A 21455-nucleotide genomic window follows, 5' to 3' on the forward strand; every position below is an offset into this window, starting at 1 on the left:
TATTCATATATTTACATAGATTTTTCTAAACAGAAGGAGACGACATAACTTTCAGTAGTTGCGAAGGAATTAATTTCCTTGTGATGTAAACATTAGCATTTAAAAGTAGGATTCTTCAGTGTACCCAGTTGAGTGTAAATACTCCAGTTGAGTGATTTGATACTCACTATTATCCATCAAATATTAACAGTATGAACAAGGTCTCTTACAGTGGGAAATTTTACATCACTTCTTTTTCTTTCTGCGCTTGAATTTTCTTTCTACTGCTAAAATTCTACAGATTTTTATCTGAATGTATTACACATTATATGTGAATGTTTTTTATTGGTCACTTACCATATTTCCCTACAACACAATGTATATATAAATTTTAAATTAAATTACATTAACTTTCCTTGACCATAATACTCCTAATGGTTAAAGTTTTTTCTGAATCATCATTATTTTTAGTTCATATTTGACCAATGAAGTGCTTTGATTTTATTTTATTTAATTTTTTTAAATTTACATACAAATTAGTTAGCATAGAGTGCAACAATGATTTCGGGAATAGATTCCTTAATGCCTCTTACCCATTTAGCCCATCCTCCCTCCCACAGTCCCTCTAGTAACCCTCTGTTTGTTCTCCATATTTAAGAGTCTTTTATGTTTTGTCCCCCTCCCTACAATAAAGTGCTTTTAAAGGTTAATAATTATTAAACATAAGTTAACAGAGCTTTAAAAATTGATTTTTTCCTTCTTCTGATTAATTAATTAACCAACTAACTAATTAATTAATTGATGTATTTATTTTTCTGAGGCCAAAGTTTACCATTTCATCTCCTGAGAAGATTCTAAATATGCCTATTTGTGCAATGCTCTTATTTACATTTGTTTATTTATGTATTTATTTATTTAGTTAGTTTCAAGTGTTTATTTAACTTCTAGTTAGTTATATTGGTTTCCGGAGTAGAATATTGTGCAATATTGGTTTCAGGAGTAGAGCCCAGTGATTCATCACTTACATATGACACCCACTGCTCATCACAAGTGCCCTCCTTAATGCCACTCACCCATCTGGCCCATCCCCCACTAAGAAATTCATTTGTAGATCATGAATGAATTTTACTTATTTCTAGAAGGAGACAGGGTCAGCATCAGTTTATCCCCAGGTTTTGCTTTTCATATTGTAAACACTGAGGAATATTGTTCACATAAATAAGTAGATGGCCATTGGAATAAATTGTGTAGGTGACGTTGCTCATTTATTTGAAAGCTTTCCAAATTATATGCCACACATCACTTAGTGGTCTTATTTTTAACGATTTATCAGTGAACACTTTGCACGGGTCTTCTGTCAGTTCACTAGGAAACAGGTAATGTTAGGCTAACATTCAAAAGTGTTTGTTTGTTAGTGGGTAAACTCACTCAGCTTCTCAACGTTAATATCATTGTTTCAGGTTATCTCTAGCTCCTTTCAGGTTTTTGCCTTTGGGGCAATATATCGTTTAGCATTCACATGGAGACAGGTATCCCTTTCTGTTTTAAAGTGGAGAAAGGGCCTCTGTGAAGGGGAGGTAGGGACTAGGAACCACGGGGGCCACCTAACTACACTGGTTCTCAGGGAGTTCAGCTGTAGGCCGAGCGTACATGGAAGATAAAGGTCTGGAATTACCCGCTGAAAACTGGCTGCGGGCCTCCGTTCTCTAGTTTGAAGCTCCTACTCTGAGGTTGATACCCAGCACCGGAATTGCTATCTCTTAAGCTGTGTGGCCGGTTCATCGAACCCACGTCGCTGAGGACAAGGCTCTGCCTCCCAAGGATTCAGGAGAAGTCCCCTCTGAAGGTCCCCATATGTGAGTCAAAGGAGTTTTCTAACTTTAGGAAAATCCCATGGTCATTGGATTCAAACAGCTGGTGGCCGACGAGTGGTACGCACCAGAGTTCGATGAGACTCTTCATCCGTTTCTATGATTTGCTTTGTGACACCCTATTTTTATTCATAATTTTCTTTCTTTTAAAGGGCGTCCTTAGTCTACATCAACTGAGGTGGGACAAAAACAGCACTGTACTTGGTTTGCACTCTGTGCCCTGAAGCAGAAATGCCTTTAATTGTTCATTGCAAAATAAACAGATGTCTAGTGGAGAAGGTTATTAAAAATATTTTGTGCATTTTGGGAGAACTGGAGGTCAGGATGGCTTGACCTAGCATCTCACAGCAAACCCAAGTCAAGTAAGCCACCAAGGTAAGTAACATAGCCTATTCTTAGGGCAAAATTTTCTGGTTGGCTAATTTCTGGATATTATTAAAAGGGACAGTACATTTTGAAAATAGAATGATGGCCGTCCTCAGGCAGGAGAATTCTACTTTAAAAACAGAAGATTTAATGTGCCAGATTCACATCATAAGGAAAGGCTGCCCAGTTAATAGGACAAATGCCTCCACATTGTAAAATAAACAGGATTTGAAATGCAGACAGTCTTATTTTGCAGTTACAAGTTATTTTAAAAATCTTTATAAAGACCTAATAATAAAAGAATAAAACGTTTAACAGCAAGCCCACAAGAACGCATTAGTCATAAGGTACATCTTAATTAAGGCCTCTCTTCTACTTAGTTCAACAGGTGGCCTAGGAAGGGGGTGGTCCCATGAGCTCTAGCAGCCAGGGGCCCGGGACCTCACTCTGGGAGACAGCCAGGGCAAAGGTACTACATCCAGGAAAGAACTTTCACATAAGACTTCAGTCTCAGAGCTAAGTAAATAAGGATCTGTTTGTTTGTTTTCTTCTTAGACCTTTTTCTTATGAACTCCCTTTTCCTCTAGAGTTTCCTGAAATGTAAAACCTGTACATCTTCTAAAAAATGCAACATATTTAAGTACAATTAATTAGCAAAAATCTACCAAAGAAAACTGTTTATCTGTTGTTTTTAGAAAAGATAAAATTTCCCTTCTAGGTTAGGTCTGACAACATTAGGTGTTCTATGGTATTCTTTCTGAAGTTGCTACAAGATAGAAAAATCTAAATCACAATGAGAGTACCTTTCGAACTTCTTAATCCTAAAACGCGTTAACAAGAAGACTGTGAGGCATAGGATCTAGAACTGCTATATTTTGTCACGAAGTGGAACCAGGGAAATTAGTGCCCCCCGCCATTGGGCTGCTAGGTTAGGTGGAAAAGATGAAATTAAGGGTACTGTCTGTATTCCTGTGGCTGAAAATCCAAAGGCATGAGGCAGAAGTATCATGTGCCGTGGGAGGTACGGCCCTTGGAGCCGTGTGGGCCCTGGCAGCACGGCAGACGTCACCTTCCCACCTGTCTCCTGGCCGTGCCAGTGTATTAATCAGGGGAACGTGGAAATGTACAGGTACCTTGAAATGTACGAGGAAAATGGGAATAGGAGGGAGGAGAATGGCAAGAAAGAGGGCAGGGCAAGGAGGGGGGAAGGATGGGAGGAAGAGGGTGACTTGGTCCATTTGGGCTGTGGTAACTGAATACGGCGTCCTGGGTGGCTTCTCAGCAGTGGAAGTTTACTTCTCACAGATTGGGAAGCTGAACGTCCGCGATGAGGCTGCCTGCAGGGTCAGGTTCAGTCTGGTGTGGGCGTGCTTCCTGATTCATGGGGGGCTGTCTTCCACCGGGAACCTCACCTGGGTGGCGGAAGGGGAGGGCGCTCTGGCAGGCCTCTTTCCTAAGGGCACTGATCCCATTGGTGAGGGCTCCCCTCCTTCGGACCCAGTCACCTCCCAAAGGCCTACCTGCTAATACCATGACCTTGGGTTAATTTCAACCCAAGGTTTTGGGGAGGACACAGACATTCAGTGCATCGTAGTGTGGGAAAACTGAGGCTGTCCACAAAGGATCAGCACCTTTCCCAGCCTTCTCCATGTACGTGTGTTTGTACAAGAGGAAGGGGTGCCACTCTTGATCTCTTGGTTGTGGGTTACAGTGTTGGGTGCAGAGATCACTTAAAAAAATTTTTTTTTAAAGAGGAAAAAATGGGAAGTGTAAAAGAAAAAAAGGCACTTATCTGGGGAAGGGTATTTAGTGGGTCACTAGGAATTCATAACCACGTGGACGTGTTAGTTGAATAAACGTCTTCGTATTGCTCCTTCTTCTCATGTCCCTTTTGTCTGGTCTCAGCAGAGTATATTTTATTATTTTGAGGTTTCGGTCTTGGGGGAAAGTTCAGAACTAACAGGCATAAATATTCGTGGAAGAGAGGCAAGCAGAGACGCAGTACTCTCTTACTTTCCTGCCAGGAACCAGCTGACCTTTCTCTGGCGCAAAGTGGCCTGGTGAGATCCAGAATTAAATTTTCTCTCTACAATGACCTGTTCAGACGGCAAATAGATCCATCATCTGGTTCTGGGCCCTGCGGAAGACACCCCACCCCCCCACCCCCCCACCCCGCCCACGACTGCGCGGTGCGCCATTTACACCGACTCCGGCCCTTCAGCAGGTGGCGCTGTTCGCTCTATTCCGGCCGCTTGGCGTTCCCTTCCTTTCTAGAGCAAGGTCCCCTTCCTTTTTTTCAGTCCATATGTAACGGCTGCCTCTTTTACATCGTCGCTTGGGAGGTACTCTCCCAGTGATCTTAGCACTGAGGAGGAGAAGCAAATTAGCAACATGGAACAACTCACGTTTTCATGTTTGATCTTTAAAGCCCTCATCTCCTGATCTGATTAATTGCCCCACTTAAGGGCAAGCGAGTGAGCCTCAGAAATCGTATTGTTCACTCATCCCTGTCTTCCCCTATCCTCCACCCTACTTTTCGTCCCTCCTTAGGCAGCCTTCCCTTCTCTTCATTCACCCCTGCCCAAGGCTTCAAAATACTATTCAAAGTATCTCTAAACCAAATTTCTCTCTAATTAACTTCTTTAGGTGTTTATAAAAGTGAAGTTCTCTTCCCATCCTTAATCACGGATGGGGTAGCAGGAATTTTCCCAGGCTGCCATCCCGCGTCCCTCATTGAGTAGCTATGTAATCTGGGCCTAAAAACCCCTTGTAAAATGGGATTGGTGGACCAAGAGACTTTGAGGCGTCTTCCAGCTCTCATACTCGGATTATAAAGCGGTTTGCCACTGCCTTAAATAATAGTTGTACTGTGATACCAGATGATTGTTTCTGATATTTTCTTTGAGCAGGAAAAGTTAAGTAGCACAAAGAGTCAGTGGAGGCAGTTGATCTAGGGAGAGAGGGTATTTGGGGTAAGATGTAACACGTCTACCACACTAGACAACACTCATGACAGATATTCTCATGTATTTCTGTGGTGCAGCAGATACCAAATAGGCGTTTAGGCATAAATTCTAGAACTTTCTTAGTGTGCTTATTTATTTAAAAATGGAAATCAGAATTGAGCTGTCTCCCTGGTTTATTTGATATTCTTCTGACAATAGACATTTGTTGTATTGTTAGACTTCATTCTGTTGGATGAGATCACTTTTTTACCTTATGAAAACACTAAATGATCATTGTAAAGAACCGTCAACACATACAGAAAGAAATGGGAAGAGGAATTCTCCTCCCTCCCCATCCTGTCATTAGAGATAACCCGTATTATTTTCTCTCTTGTTTATTCCTTCAGATATTTTCTATGGATGTACACAAATACCTGTATATGTATCATCACTTCTGTTTTATCACTAAGTATCGATGAATATTTTTGCGGCACATATTAATCCTACTGGAGAATTACGCATGTAAACTACATGAGAGAGCAAATGAAGACACTGTAGGGTTAAGGAGCAAGATCGATAACAAACAGAAAGCACTCCATTGCTGATCAAATAGTCAGCTGATAGCGATTCCTAACAGGTAGAGGTTCTAGAAAGAATTGAGCACGGAGGATCGTGTGTCTGGAGGAGTCCTTTCTAGGGGAGTGTGCTGGGGTCATGGTGGGAGGTGACCACCAATGATTTCTCCACTTCTGTACGTGCTTACAACTCAGAGGTAGAGTCTCTTCTTCTTCCTGTAATGGTGACAGTCTCTTACAGGCTAATGGTGACGCTGTTACAGTTCTGGTGTATGCCTGGCAATTTCAGGTTTTGCTTTCTTGGAAGACGATCCTCATGTGAAGAAGGCTGACCGCCTTGCGGAAGAGAAAGGCCTGACAGATGCCTCTAGAGGATGAGACCCTCCGGAGGGAGATCGGTCCAGCCCCTCGCCATTGCAGCACTCCAGCTGAACCACCAGCCATGTGGCGCAAGTCATCTTGGGTCCTCTAGCCCAAGTCAAGCTGCCCCAGCCGACACTCCATGAAGGAAAGACAAGCTGTCACTGTCATGTTCTGTCCAGATGGCAGAATGGTGAGCAAGAAAATGGTTGATGCTCTTTTAAGCTGCTACAGTTTGGGGTAGTGTGTTATGCACAATAAATAACAGAAATTGATGTCTGAAAGTTGGGTGCTGGCACAACAAAAATCTAAACAAAAATCTAAAAACAAAAAATCGAAAACACGAGGCATCAGCTTTGGGACAAGGCATTGGGTAGAGATTGCGGAGGTGATGAAGGATGAAGGAACTCTCTCTCTGTCTCTCTCTTTTTTTTTTTAAATTAACTTCATCTTTAACATTTTTATTTTGAAACAATTTTAGACTTACAGAAAAGTTGCAGAAACAATAGAGTTCGTGTACCAGAGTTCACCCAGCTGCCCTAATAATAATAAATTACCCAAAGCAGGAAATTAACATAAACTACAGACCTTAAGTGAACTTCACCAGCTTTTCTGGTGATGTTCTTTTTCCATTTCAGAATCCAACCTAGGATCTTGCATTTGCGTTTAGTTGATATCATCTCCTTAGTCTGGGAAGGAGGATCTTAGTGGAGGCTCTGAGAGTGGCGAGTAAATTGTATTAGAGGCTGGAGAAACGGTGCTATATGGTGGCAAAATATTTGGTAGTCCTTGTGTGCAGTAAAACAGAAGATGAAAAATGTACCTAATGAACTTGTAAATCTGGCAACAGGGATTTTCATGCTGAGTGTTCAAAGTATCATTTGGCTTTTAGTGATGTGTGATGGTGTTACAAGAGAGAGATGTGTTAAAAAAGGAACTATTCAGTTTTCAAGCAGAATGTAGAGGAAATAGACAGGGCCTAGGAGATTCTCTTGAGTCAGCAATAGCCTCAAAGTAAGAAATGGCCTCAGGGGGCCTGTTAAATGTGGCCTCCAGGTAATGATCCAATCAAGACTCTTATGTTAAGGCCTGTCAACATTTTAAGATGTTGTCTCATAGACCCTCTCAGCTAGTCAGAAGGGCTTCTAAGAAGAATCTTCAGAGGAGTCCAACAGCAGCTTCCTTGACAAGGCCCAAAGCAGGCAGAAGTTTGTTTTTGGAAGAATTATAGATGTGGCTTTGTGGGCACAGTTGTTGTGGGCAAGGAGTAAACTCCAATAAGAGTCCTAGAAAACCCACAACATTTTAATGACAATTATATTGATAAAACCACCACCGGCCTAAACTAAAGAAGAGGCGGTTTAAATGTAAAAAAGAGCCACTGGGCTCCCCAAGTTTCTATGGATAGGACACAGGCTGAGAGAAGCCGTCCCACTGTAAAGGACAGGCCGTGTCTTATGGAAAAGGAAGCCTCAGAGGTCACAGCCTGCCCCTGAGCGCAGGGAGCCCAGAACGGTGGTCCGGGAAGCTCCCGGGGAGAAGAACCAGACCCTGCTGGAGGTGTGGGTCCCCAGAGTGAGGCTGCCAGTGCTAGGCTGGCTTTGGGGACTGCTATGGATGGCGGTTGCTTCGTGCCTGCCCTGTTGCCAGCCTCGGACACGAGTTCGTGTCATGGTTACCCTACCCCATCTCAGCACTGTCCGCTGTGAATGGAACTGGTCCTTTTAGCTCACAGGTCTTCAGAGAAGCGGAGCAGCATCCAAAATGCCTCATCCACACCTGGGCCTAGCGCATGTCCTCAGAGCCGGCGCTACGCAGAATGACAATTTCCGGGGAGGGACGGGGCGGATTTTGCAGGTCAGCGTGTGGGTGTGTGCGGGTGTGAACTGTTATGTTGGGAGTGTGTCCCAATATGACCGTCCATAATTCCTCCTATTCCAGGTGGTCTCTTTGCTGTTCCCTGGCATCTGGGCTGGCCCTGTGGCCTGCTCTGGCCGCCAGCCATGAAAGTGATGTTCCGGGACTTCCGAACCCCCTGCTTTCGGAGGCCTTGTAGCTTCTGCTTTCTCTTTTGGGACCCAACCTGTAAAGAAGCATAAAGGAGCTGGGGTGGTGAAGCCGTCTTGGCCATTCCAGCCCCAGCCAGATGCACAGCTAAAGGCCCCCACGTCTGCCCCCTCCCCCGCACTGTCTGCATGGGAAGGCAGAGGAACGGCCCAGCTGCGCCTTTCCAAATTGTAGAATTGTGAGAAAGTAAGGGGTGGTGGTTCTTTGAAGCCACGAAGCTCACGGTGGTTTGCAACGTGGCAATAGGTAAATAAAGCCGTTATCAAATATCAGGTTTTTTTCTACTGCTTTGACTTCACTCCACAGGCTGTGAAGAGGTTGTAACAGTGTCAGATAAAGAAGCCAGGTTTTCAAGGAGACTAAATTCCATAAAAGCTGGAGCTCATATGCCACCCACAGTCATTGCTCTGTCCACAGAGCTTAGCACAGAACTAGCACATAACAGACTCCCAAATATTGGTTGACTGGATAATTAAATGGGTGAATGGAGATAAAAGATGCCATACCATGAAAAAGACAAAAAAAGATACTTTAAACAGAGTTTGTCTCATTTTATCTTTCAGAAAAATTTAACATTTATTTATTTTTGAGAGACAGAGAGAGACAAACAGGGGAGGGGCAGAGAGAGAGGGAGACACAGAACCCGAAGCAGGCTCCAGCCTCTGAGATGCCAGCATAGAGCCCAATGCAGGGCTCGAACTCACGAACCGTGAGATCAAGACCCAGGCTGAAGCCAGATGCTTAACAGACTGAACCACTCGGAGGCCTCCACTTATTTTATCTTTCAAAAAGGTGCTCTTAGTTTTTCAAAAAATGTGATGCCTCAGAAGCCACAAGGATGCTCTTAAGGGAAGGACTGGTAGGAGTGAGGCACGGGGCACCCCTGAGTCCTTCTCCATGTCCCTCCTGTGCCTAGATGAAAGAAGGTCCCTCTGGAAAGCACCTGGCAAATGCCCCGATACCTGCCGGTACATACAAATTGTTACCTTTTTCTATTATTGGCAGAGCTGAAAAGCAGAATATGTGTTCCATAGGACTCCAGCTAGAGTTAGTACTAAAGGCAGAATATCCAATAGCCAGTGCCAGGTTGGAGAGTAAAACAGTCAAAACGGATTGATCATGTTAGGGCTTTTCTTTCCCATCACTCTCTGGTCCGAGTCACAATTTCTGAATGCCACTTGGACACAGTGAGTGCCTGTTTCTGCTCTTTGGTTCTCTCAGGAATTCTCAGCCCCACCCTCATTTCTCTGAGAGTGAGAATTTCATCTAGCACACCTCTCTACTGCGATGTGAAAGGACACCCATGTGCAAGAGCTCCAGGAGAGCCTATGGACAAGAATGGAAATTCTTTAGGATACGGTTACTTGTAGTGCCTTCTGGAGAACTGTCTTGGGTAAAATGCCTTTATTTAAAATAACAGCAATATTTGTAATTAGGATAAATGAAATAAGGGGAGAAGGCTTGGACCCTTGCAAAAATAGGGTGGTTTAAATTCAAACCTATAATTATTACATTTTCTATTCTGTACTATTCAGAAAACCGTGGTAAAACAAATAAAAATAGAAAAGATTGCTTAAAAAATTAAAGCCATTGATTTAGATCTCTATTTGAAAGGTCACTGTGTGGGAGATGTTAAAGGCATTATAGCGATCAGTGTTCAACAAAAGACATTTTAGCAGTGGAATCTACAAAGAGCATATCAACTATTTATATCAGCCACATCAAGTTGCTGGTCATTTCATTTATCAAAGAAAATAAGAAAGCTATTTTCTTTGGACATTCTTTGGGTGTAGTAACAATATAGTTTTGGAATCAGCTGTTAGAAACTATAATTAAAGCTGGTTTATCGTGTTTACTAATTAGTCTACATAGTCAGTCTCCCTGAAGCTTTATATAATTCTCCCTTTGTTACAAGCTTCTGTTTCTCCCTAAGGCATTCTGAATCCAGACAGGTAAAGAACTGAAGTGCCTGGAAACCAATGTATTGTAACATCTGTACAGCCAAGCAGCTCTTTGCAATTGAAGTTGAAAAACAACATATAAATTTTAAGCCTTCTGTATATTAGACAGGGTCAGCTATTTAGAGGTTTCAGCTCTACCACTTGGGTAAGGAGATCTCTTGGGTAGAAGGAAGACGTGAAGGAAAATAAAAATCGAAAACAAAATTTCCTTCAGGAGCCTATTTAATGAACACTGGGAAGGGGTGGAGGTTTTTATGCAGTGACTCCTAGTAACTACCTGATATTGCCGTCAGGCTGGCCAGATGTCAGCCAACAGCGGTGATCCTTTCATTCACCACTAGAGAGAAGTAGAGGGACCGCATGTGCAGAGAGGCAGCAAACTCAGGTCCCATTTTCTTCCCTCTGCTAGTGGGAGTGCCGTGGGCCAGTCTTACATTCCAACACTTTGGTGCTGGTGGTGCACACTCTCTCTGCTCTGGAATAACTCTGTGCCATGGGAATGGAAAAGCATCCTCTCTCCTCAGGCCTAAGGGGCAGGAATGAACCCATTTCCTTCCCAGGAAGTGGATTTCAGAACTTCGCAGAGGCTGTGCGGCTAATCCTTACACAGGGTAGGCTCCAGGGGAGGGGCAAAGTAGGGCACGCTAACAGCAGGGACTCTGGAGACAAGACCAGCAACCAGAGAAAGAAAGGTGGGGCATTTTACCCCTTCCCAATCTATCTCCCTTCATTTACCGTCCTCCTCATTTTCCCTTTCCGCACCAACTGGTATTTGCTACTCAATGGGGGCACACACAGCTCAGTTTCTTACCCTGCAATCTTGTGAAACACCTAGAAATCAGGGACTCCTTATCATTGGTTATTTGTAAAATAAATCTCTGGCTCAACCTAGGTGGTGTGGACAGGATTTTCATTTTTGGAAACCAAACGGAGGCCTTTCTCCTACTCTTTCCAGATTACCACCCCACCCCTTTCCTTTTCCACTTGTGGCCTCCACCTCCTGCAAGCTGACCAGGGCCATGCATGAAAACAGCCTCCAATGAATATCCACACTGAAGCTTCAGCAGGTTGCTAACTCCTGCAGAGCTATCTTAAAAGGATGTTGTATATAAATGCAAAGTGTTATGGAGCCTCAGAGATCTGTAAGAACACTGTAAATATCCCTGGTTTAATTAGTAGTCCTGGAATTAGGTAATGGCCTGTGGCTTCTAAGCAAGCTCTCTTGGGGTTTCTAGTCTTGAAGGGGCTGCCTGCAACCGTGATGTGCAATCTTCTTTCTCCGACACCGAATAAATCCTTTTAGACCTTCCTAGGCACCTACTCACAATTACTGCAATACACATGCAAATTGGTTCCATTCTCCCAGATTTTTAAAAAGAAAGAAAAAAAAAAAAAAGAAAAGAAAAGAAAAACGATCCAGCGCCTCAGCCTAGGTTTCAACTCCGATACTTTGGACTCAACTGTCTGCTTGAGTTCTACTTCCCAGGGGAAGGAAAAGGAAGAAATTCCTAGATTCGTGTTGATGGGGTGCTCATTCTCTTCAAGCAGAAACCGGACAACTCACTTTGCAGCTGATCAGTGTCAGGGCAATGCGCTCCAGTTCTCAGAATTTCTGAACCAGCTCTCTCACGGGGACAGGTCAACCAATCGGGGCAGTAGGCAGACTTGACAGGTTTGTTCTGGGCTGACGGCCATCGACTAGGTTCTCGGACCAGATAAGTCACTCGGCTGAGTCTACAGTAGGTGGGGCGCGCTCACCAGCTCTGGGGTAGTGACTGGAAGTTTGTTGCAACACTGGTGAATTCAAGCAGCGGGCTGCTGCAGCAGATACCCTTTTGCCCTGTGAGCACAGCGCGGAAGGGTTCGCCCTAAGGGGCAGGGCGCTAGCGAGGGAGATGCCAGACCCCAGGGGCCCAGCCCGTTCTCCCACGGTTGGGAACGCGCAGTGTTGGCCGACCCGGAGCTCCGATCTCGGGTCTTGGCCCTTTAGCTTGCTGGGCAGGTAGCACGCGAAGGATGGGACCGGCTCAGGAGCTCTCCCTCGGTGGTCTGCGAGAGTCGGCGACCGCGGCCAGCGGTGCGGGGAGGCGGGGGCACGTGCTTGAATGTGGGTGCTTGTGTAACCAGCTTCCCAGGCGCCAGCACCGACCGTGCTTGGGCCGGAGGCCCGTCTGAGCCTGCTCTTCCGCGGCGACCCGGAGGCTCGGGGTCCCGCTACCGGGACCAGCCAGGAGCACCCCGCGCGAAGGAGGCGAAGCACTTGCCTCCCAAGCCATCATAGGGGAGTGGGAATTTGGAAAGTTCCCCAACTAGGAACACACGTGACCTCCTCCTGAAAGTAGTTCCGACTGCGGCCCGCGTATCCCTCCACCTCCTTTTGAACCCTCCTAGGTCTCCTCGGCCCCGCCCACTCGCAGGGGCTGCCGCTTCCTACCGTCCCGTATTTCACACTCGGGCCCGGGCAGCCCCGGCCGCCAGGCTGCGCAGCCCGGCTGGGGCGAGCGCGGAAGCCGGCCCTCGGCGATCCATCCGGCCGGGTTTTCACAGCGGCCCGAAAGGGGCGGGGCGAGGCAGTCCCCGAGCCCCGAGCCCGTCGTGGAGAACCTAGCTGGAGCCCCGAGGGGAGGGATGCTCAGCCCTCCGGGGGCAATGCGGGGGGCTGCGGGTTGGGTCCAGTCCTCCCGGGTCCTCTTTTGGTCCACGCGGGCAGTGGTCCTTGGGGACCTAGAAATTCGGGAGCGATGTGCTCCCACACCGCGCGCTCGATTGCCAGCTCTCGTTTTTAGGGCGAAGGAGCCGAGCTGCCGGGGAAGCGGGAGGTGGGGCGGTGAGAGGGAGCCGGATGAGGTGATACACACGGAGACACAATAGGGGGTTGTTCTTTGTGCTGAGACTGACACCTGGAGAACACGGGTGGGGGGCGGACAAGGAGGGAGGGTTTCTCGGCAAAGGCTGCTGCAGGAGGGTCGCCCCGAGCGACCGTGATCCGGCAGCGGTGCAAAAGGAGGATGAGGCTGCAAGGCCGAGCCGGGGAGGTCTGGGGGCGGTGGCAGGGGGGAGGGGTGCCCTCGCGGCAGGGGCCGTGCCTTCGTTTCCCTGTACCCCCACCAGCGCGGGTCACCTGGTCCTCCCCACCTGTGCGCAGGTAACCTCAGGCCCCAGTCAGTGACACCCCTCCACGCACCCCGGGGCTTCCACCTACGGCCGTCCCTGTCCCCGCCGGGTTTGTGGGCTCAGGCCGAGGCTCGGCTCATCTCCCCCCTCCTCTACATCCACCGCCCGCTCCCTCTCCCCCCCCCCCCCCCCCCCCCCCCCCCCACACAGCCCCGCGCTGCTGCAGAAGCAGCCGCGGCAAGTGCAGCTCCTGACGGGCGTCTCGCACAAGCCCGAGCGAGCCCTGGGCGCTCGCACTGGGCATGCTCAGTGGCGCCCGCAGGCCGGGGGCCCGGCGCTCGCCCCCGGAGCTGCCGCCCCTGCCCCGCCGCGTCCCTCCCTCCCCCGGCGCGGTCGCGCCCGCCTCCCGCCTCCCCTCGGGCTCCCAGGCGCCGGGCTCCCGGCGCGGCGGCGGAGGGGGCGGGCGGGCCGGCGGGCGGTGATGTGGCGGGACTCTTTGTGCACTGCGGCAGGATACGCGCCGGGGCGCCGAGCCGCGGCTGCGCTCCGCTCTCTCCTCTCGGAAGCTGCAGCCATGATGGAAGTTTGAGAGTTGAGCCGCTGTGAGGCGAGGCCGCGCTCAGGCGAGGGAGATGAGAGACGGCGGCGGCCGCGGCCCAGAGCCCCTCTCAGCGCCCGTGAGCAGCCGCGGGGGCAGCGCCCTCGGGGAGCCGGCCGGCCGGCGGCGGCGGCAGCGGCGGCGTCTCTCGCCTCCTCCTCGTCCTCTCTTCTAACCGTGCAGCCTCTCGCTCGGCTTCTCGTGCAAGGGACGGTGGAAGCCGCGGGCCCGGGCGGGAGCCGGCTGAGGCGCGGCGGCGGCGGCGGCGGCGGCGGCGGCACCTCCCGCTCCTGGAGCGGGGGGGAGAAGCGGCGGCGGCGGCGGCGGCGGCGGCCGCGGCGGCTGCAGCCCCGGGGAGGGGGCCGGAGTCGCCTGTCACCATTTCCAGGGCTGGGGCCGCCGGAGAGTTGGTCTCTCCCCTCCTACTGCCTCCAACACGGCGGCGGCGGCGGCGGCACGTCCAGGGACCCGGGCCGGCTCTAAACCTCCCCTCCGCCGCCGCCGCACCCCCCCCGGCCCGGGCTCCGGAGGCCGCCGGCGGAGGCAGCCGTCCCGAGGATCACCCGTCGTCTCCCCGTCCCGCGGCCGCCGCGGCCAGGCCTCTGGCTGCTGAGGAGAAGCAGGCCCCGTCGCTGCAACCATCCAGCAGCCGCCGCAGCAGCCATTACCCGGCTGCGGTCCAGAGCCAGGCGGCGGCAGAGCGAGGGGCATCCGCCACCGCCAAGTCCAGAGCCATTTCCATCCTGCAGAAGAAGCCCCGCCACCAGCCGCTTCTGCCGTCTCTCTCCTCCTTTTTCTTCAGCCACAGGCTCCCAGACATGACAGCCATCATCAAAGAGATCGTTAGCAGAAACAAAAGGAGATATCAGGAGGATGGATTCGACTTAGACTTGACCTGTATCCATTTCTGCGGCTGCCCCCCTCTCTGCCTTTCTGTCACTGTCTCTTAGAACGTGGGAGCAGACGGAGGCGAAAAATTCCCGTGGTTTGGGGGCCCGTGGCCGCTACCCCGGCTCGCGTTTCTCGATCGTGCGTGTGTCTGGTGCCTGCTTTGAATGCATTCAGCCCAGGGTGTGTTCGGCGCCGTGGAACTCTCTGCCTGGTTGCAAGTGTCAGGGCACCAGATTGGTTTTCTCGGTCTGTCCACGGGGTCTCCTCTTAAGGGCTATTGTCCGTTAATACGGAATCCAGTGCACGGTTAGTGGATTAGTGAGCTCGGTAATCCGGTCTGCTAAATGAACAGAAAAGTAGGCGCTTTGAGGTTGAGCATATTTCGATTAAATCTTGGCTTTAGGCCCTAGATCAAGGGTATAGATTAGATTAAAATGAAAATTAGTGTTTCACGTATGCATATTGCATCAGAATCTTGCAGTGATTGTTTTTAGTTTCCTGGGTTGCATTGATAGACTTTTTTTTTTTCTTTTTCTTTTCTTTTCTTTTTTTTTTTTTTTTTTTTTTGATGTGAGTTGTGAACTGATTTGCATAACTTTGGAAGCAGAATCCTTTTCGGCATATATGGTGTTCATTTGAGGGCCAAAGTGGGCTTGTATATTTAAACTAAGTCAATCACAACTTTGAAACGGCATTTCGAAGTTTTGTAGCTTCCCATCAGTCGTGGCATACGTAATCTGCCTCCTTAAGGCGTTCTTGCTGGATCTTTGTTAAATTTGCCTTTTTTTTTTTTTTTTTTTTTTTTTGCCTCCGCTGGTGGGGTCGTGTAGGATGGGGCACGAAATTTGCAGTTCAGTAGCACCTTATATCCAGCGGTCTTGTCGCACGAAACAGAATGGAGAGGGAGTGCTTTTTGATCCCGGATGATGATGTGCAGCGTCTGGGCTGTTGCAGGGGTTCAACTTCAGCTCTTGCTTGGAATTGAGGGGTTCCTGTGAGGCCAGAATTTCAGGGTCGGGTCCTCTGACACGTCTGGGTGTCCGTGAATGTGACTCTGACTTGTGTAACCTGTCAAGTGTAACTTACCAGCTAATCACCAGAAATGCTGGCTAGGGTGGCTCACTCCGGCTTCAGACTGTGTAGGTCTGTTAGCGGTTTCTCGCACGCTGTATTAAATTTACTGACTCAGGTTGTTGAGTATTCAAGACAGAAACCCGAGAATTTTAACAGAGTATCGTTTTGGTTGTCTAGGCCTTTGTACCTCAAAAGATAGTGGTTATCGAAAGGCATTAATCTTGGCAGTTTCAGGTGTAATAAGCTGGTTTTGATCAAGGGTGGGGATGGAACCCTCCTTTTTTTTTTTCTTTTCTTTTCTTTTTTTTTTTTTTTTTTTTTTTCAGAATGGAAAGGATCGCAGACATTGCGAGTTCCTGGTAGGTGAGAGGCACGAAAAACAATTCAGTTACTGGCCCGAGGTGACTGAAGCATCTGGTGAAGGCCTCCCTTAAGACCAGAATTTTGGTGATGTGAGTTATAAGTGTGGGCATTACTTAGTGAAGGTTATGTAATTGCATGAGCTCTAACAGAGCATTCTTGATTAAAAAAAAAGAAATCATTTCTGGGCAAATACCAGTAAACCTTTTGCTTAAAGGTAGAGTGGTGCTGGAGTGTCTGTACGTCCTGCTAAAAATCGTGGGGAAGATGTGTCTTTTGAAGACGAGAACGTGCTTTCTATCTGAAGAGGTTTTATTCCTTTGGATTATGTAGCTGTGCACATAAGCGTGCACAGCTAATTTTGCCCGAGTGTTTGTTTTGAGATGAAGAGAAAAGTTACTGAAGAAGGAGCTTTGTAGCACACAAAACGTAAGTTTTCTGTTAAGTTAAAAAATAATATTTTAAGGGAATATTTAGAAGTTTTGGAGCCTGCATTAATTGCAAAACTAGGAAGGCTGAACTTGACCCGCTCGCCTAGAAGATAATTAGCTATGGAAACCCTTCTCTGATTTGTAATTTATTTCAAAAGCAGTCTACTGTTGGCAGGAATTGACAGTCATCTGGATGTATAGGAACAAATTAATTAAATGCTTATTTAACTTTTTAGGAAAAGTCCTCATGTAAGAAAATGTCTAGAATGCTGTTTGGTAGATTGCTTTTATGATTTAGAGTACGTTTATACTATTTTTACTTTACCCATTTGCTTTCAGATTGTCAGAGTTTGAAGATTAAAATTACTCTGCCAGGTTCTTACATGTGAGTAGTGAGATGATTGGCCAGTTCTCTGACTTCAGATGTTTGCCTCTGTACGTGACACTTACGTGACTTAGAACTTTCTCTAAAACTGTGCTTTTCGTATTGGGATGCATAGAAAGCAGTATCAAATATTGCATCAAATGACTAATAACACTTAATTTCTAGAGTTGTGGTTTTATTGAGCCAAATATTGATACGGAAAAAAAAATCACTTAGGAAAAAGATCAGTGAAGGGCTCGCTTTTTTGATAGTCGCACTTCCAAAAATTTTGATGCACCAAAGCACTTTGCTTTGCTTGGTTTCACTTTAGTGTTCTGTGTTTATTTGGGGGGGGGGGGGCGGGGAATTAAAATGGCCATTGAAGACTCTGTCTGGCAGGTTGTGGTGTCTGTTTCAGCAGCTAGCCTGTGAGAAGGTAAATTCCTTTATGAAAGTAGCGATTGGAGTATTTCTATCTGTAAGATGATTTCTCAGAGGAGCAACGAGAACCATTGTTCAGTTTTAAAATATTATTTGCAAAATTGAGTTATTCTAAAAATAATTTGTTGGTATCTTACAGTTAGTCTGGAAAGTAGTGCTGAACATGAGACTGTAAAAAATTTCGTGTCTTTCGATTTCATGGAAACTTTAGGCTTTGGTTGTATGTATTTTTCTTGTTCGATGAGTTTGGGTCTTTTCAAATATTAACCATAGGGAATATTTTTTTTTTAACTTGCAGAGGGTACAGTGACTATTGAAGTTAGCTGTATTCTAGGATTAGTGCTTACTGAAATGACCGTATTGTATTGTCAGGTTTGTGTGTGTGTGTGTGTGTGTGTGTGTGTGTGTGTGTTTAGGTTTTTTTTTTTTTTTTGGAAGATTCTATTCACGATTTTTACTTTACACTGTTTTATATCTGCTAAGTTGTATTTTCTGAAGAACATGACCACCTAATTGGGGCCACCTAAGTGCTGTATGACAATGTACAGACTTCATTTTCATGAGAAGTATTCAGGAATAAAGGGGATCTGAAAGAAGAGTAACTTGAAGTTTATATGATTTAACATAAGGAAAAAGGAATTTTATCGCTGTCCATTGTAAAAGTTTGCACAGTAGTACAGTCCTCAGTGCAGATTTACATTGCTTATAATATACTAAATGAATATTAGATGAATAAACATCATGGTGAACAAAAATGTGGTGAGTTGTATATAACCTCCTTACTTTCAAATATATTTTAGGAAGTGTAGAAAAGATGCATTGGTATTCCTTACCTTTTAGAATTTTATTTTAACAACGTCAGAAACGTATCTGTCAATATTTTCGCTTTTGTGTGGAACGGTGTATCTGCTTTTTCCTAATAACCACATAAAATCCACAAACCTCTTAATGTTACAGACTTCTGTACTTTTTAGAAGTGAAGTCTTCAATTCTTATTTTCACGTGTTCTCATTTTGAGATTTGCCCCTCTTGCTATGTGGTCATTTGGTGATAGCTCAGTATTTTAATGATTTTTAAGTCACTGAAGTAATTCCTTCAGTGACTTTTAATGGAGGAGTATTTATTATGGGAAAATCAGTGCACAAAGTTTCACCATTAATTCACTCTCAGTGAACCTTTTATTTTAAAAATTTGACCTCAGCCTTTTAGTAGGACAGATGTGTAGGAAATGTTTTTATATTAATATTGTACGTGAAATGGAGTTTTTAAAGAGAAATTTAGAAGTGTGCGTGCATGTGATAGTTTGTCACTTGGTGGTGATACAAGGATGTAGCTTCCAGAGGATATGTTATTAATGGTGGTATAAAAGATTTATTTGATATCGTATTTTTTTTTCCTGTAGAAACCATTAGTTCTGAAGATTTATTTCTATTCCATAGAACCCTTACTCTTTACTTGCCTTTTCTTTCCTTTCTCCTTTCTTGTTAGATAAACTTTAAGTCAAGTCAGTTTTGGAGAATTCTTTTGTGACCTGAATTCTTTCAGAAAAGGTGTTAGGATTGTTGTAAGGGTGGTGACTTGAGACATTTGTGTCATCTTCTGAGAGGGGTCAGTAATGATTTCAGTAAATATTCAGTTCTGTTTTACAGTTGCTTTCGGTCTGGTGGCTTTGAAATTAATGTCGTTGCTGTCAGAACTGTCAGTAATGTTGAGGTTCAACTGCATGACCTTAAGTTGGTAAGATTCTCTGAGCAAATTGGTATCCTTAATTGTCTCCTAAAGGCCACATACTGCCACATGCATTCTTTGCTAGGTGATTCAAAAGTGTTTTGGTCTGTCAATAATGATCGTCTTTCTAAGTATTGGATACACGCAGCTAGTAATGTAAAACGCTTGTCATTTGCGAGGAAAGGTGAAGTTAGTATAGTGGGTTTGACTCTTCACCTGTTCCCTAGTTTTTTAAATGTTTTTCATTGGTTACAGAAAAGGTATTAGCAGTGGGGTTCTTTTAAAGTCATTTGCACTGGAGTAAAGTCTATCGGAAACCTATTAATATAAGAAGAACACACATTGTTCAGAGGTGAAGTAATTTTAGGTGGGAAGTTGTAGCTCAGTATAGCTCAGGCGTATTCTCTTCATTTGCAGCACTTTGCATTAGGAGGCAGGTGGACCTCTTCAGGGTGTTAGGCATTTACGTGGTAGCCTGGACGGTCCTGGGAGGTGGATACAGTGGAAGACTACTTACACCTGCATTTTAGGTGGTTCTACACTTTAATTGTCGTCAGTAGTCGTCGTGTCGACTACGGAAGTGTTTGAACATTGGGTTATTGTGTGTAAATAAGTATAAAGTCAGCAGACTATCCTAATATTTCTAAGTAAGGAACTCTCCAAAGAGATTACCTTGGTGGATATTGTTTTACAGTTTTCAAATAAGATTAAATTTATTTCAAATTGCGTTAAAATATTACTAGTTTTATGTACACATTGTGTGTACGTTGTTTCGTTTTAGATGATGGGGTAGCAGTGTGGGCTCTGCAGCCAGACTTTCGGCCTGTGTTGGGATCCTGGTTCTCCCACTGAGCAGCTGGGTGACTTTGAGTAGGTTACTTCATCTTTCTCCATCTGTTTTCATCTGTAAAATTTATCTTAAAGAATAAATGAGATGATGTAAGTGACTCACTTAGCATACTGCCTGCCACATTGTAAATACATGGTAACTGCTGCTGGTAAAACTTACAATTTCAGATTACCCACATGTGAGAAATTTGTATTTTCATTTATTATGGGAGGAGCAGTGACTGTAACTGAGTTTCCTCAGTTTGGGATATGTTAGAATTTTAATTGGTTGAGACTATGAGTAGAGTTTGAACTCAGGGTGTCCCTTTAGGCGCTCTGAGTGTAAGCAGTCTGTGACTGCTTTGTGTCATCACACACGGAAGGCAAAGGTCCGCTCCCTCCCACAGTCTACCACAGAAAATCAATTATGCTAATCACAGAGGATTTGCTGTAAGATAGGTAAGAGGACAGCTTCCTGGTGTTACTGCATCATGAAGTAGATGTTTTCAAGTAAAAAATTGTTATAGTAAGTTTTCTTTAGTGTTAAAGATAGGTCAATTTAAATATCCTGTATTTTATTTACAAAGAGTAATCTTCTCAAAGAAAACTTTGAATGTATGATACAAAAAGTTATATAAACTTTATCAATAAAGGTATGTATCTTAGCATTTCTTTTTTAAGTTCATAGTTTGGGGAGAGGCATGGGACTTTGAGTGCCAGGTTTCAGCTACTACAGTACAATTTATAGTTAATCTCATGGTGCATTCATATAACGTAAGAATTTTAATTTGGTGTTGAAATTTTGTGTTATAGTGCATCCCATGTTCACATTTGATCAAGAGTCTCAATATAACTTTAGTCCCTGGAAATGGGAAGAAAACTAAAGAATTTTTTTCTTCATTCATTCTTACCAGGTGTGGCGAAGGATGGACTAAGCTTGAGATCTGCCTAGTAAAGGCCATCGTGTGTGTATAGGGATGCTTCTTTTTTCCCTTTGTCCCTGCTGGTCCCTCAGCTGTCTCCCAGTACTCTCAGTACTGGAGCACTTGATTTCCAGTGAATTTCTGGGCTTGTTGGTTTGTTTTGCATTGCAGAATGAATGGTGCCCTGTCTCATTATATATGTGACTTCTACGTATTTTGTTGTGTGTTGTACTAACTGGCTGTAGTTTTGGTCTGGTCCAGGTCTAGGTTGGAGAGTTGAACGTTTGACATCTTCTAGGACAGTAGAGTTGTCTAAAATCCTCTTTCTCTCATGCCACATGCCATCTGTGTTTTGCTTTATATCACTACCCAAAACTTACAGTTGATTTAATACTGTTAAGTCCCTTCAGAATAGTTGTGAATTTTATTTTCTTTGATTTTTGTAGATTTGCAGGCCAAAATATCAGAATTTCTTCATTACTAGTAACCGCAAGGATTGCATTCTGCCAATTTTATATGTTTAATACTTTTGACCTTTTAGAAGGAGTATCTAATTATTTAAGGTGTTATGAAATGCAT

At 45.5% G+C, this 21455-nt stretch overlaps 1 protein-coding gene across 1 annotated transcript in view; it reads left to right on the forward strand.

Annotated features, from left to right (window-relative positions):
* Window positions 1-14136: 14136 nt before the first annotated feature.
* The window catches only part of PTEN (phosphatase and tensin homolog), a 92062-nt gene continuing 84743 nt past the window's right edge, over window positions 14137-21455 (forward strand). Inside the window, exon 1 of the mRNA XM_042909404.1 lies at window positions 14137-14733. Within this exon, the coding sequence (XP_042765338.1) occupies window positions 14655-14733 (79 nt within the window). The 5' untranslated portion in view covers window positions 14137-14654. The remainder of the gene's footprint in view (window positions 14734-21455) is intronic.

This window comes from Panthera leo, chromosome D2 (assembly GCF_018350215.1).
Source record: "Panthera leo isolate Ple1 chromosome D2, P.leo_Ple1_pat1.1, whole genome shotgun sequence".
Taxonomy (NCBI): Eukaryota; Metazoa; Chordata; class Mammalia; order Carnivora; family Felidae; genus Panthera; species Panthera leo.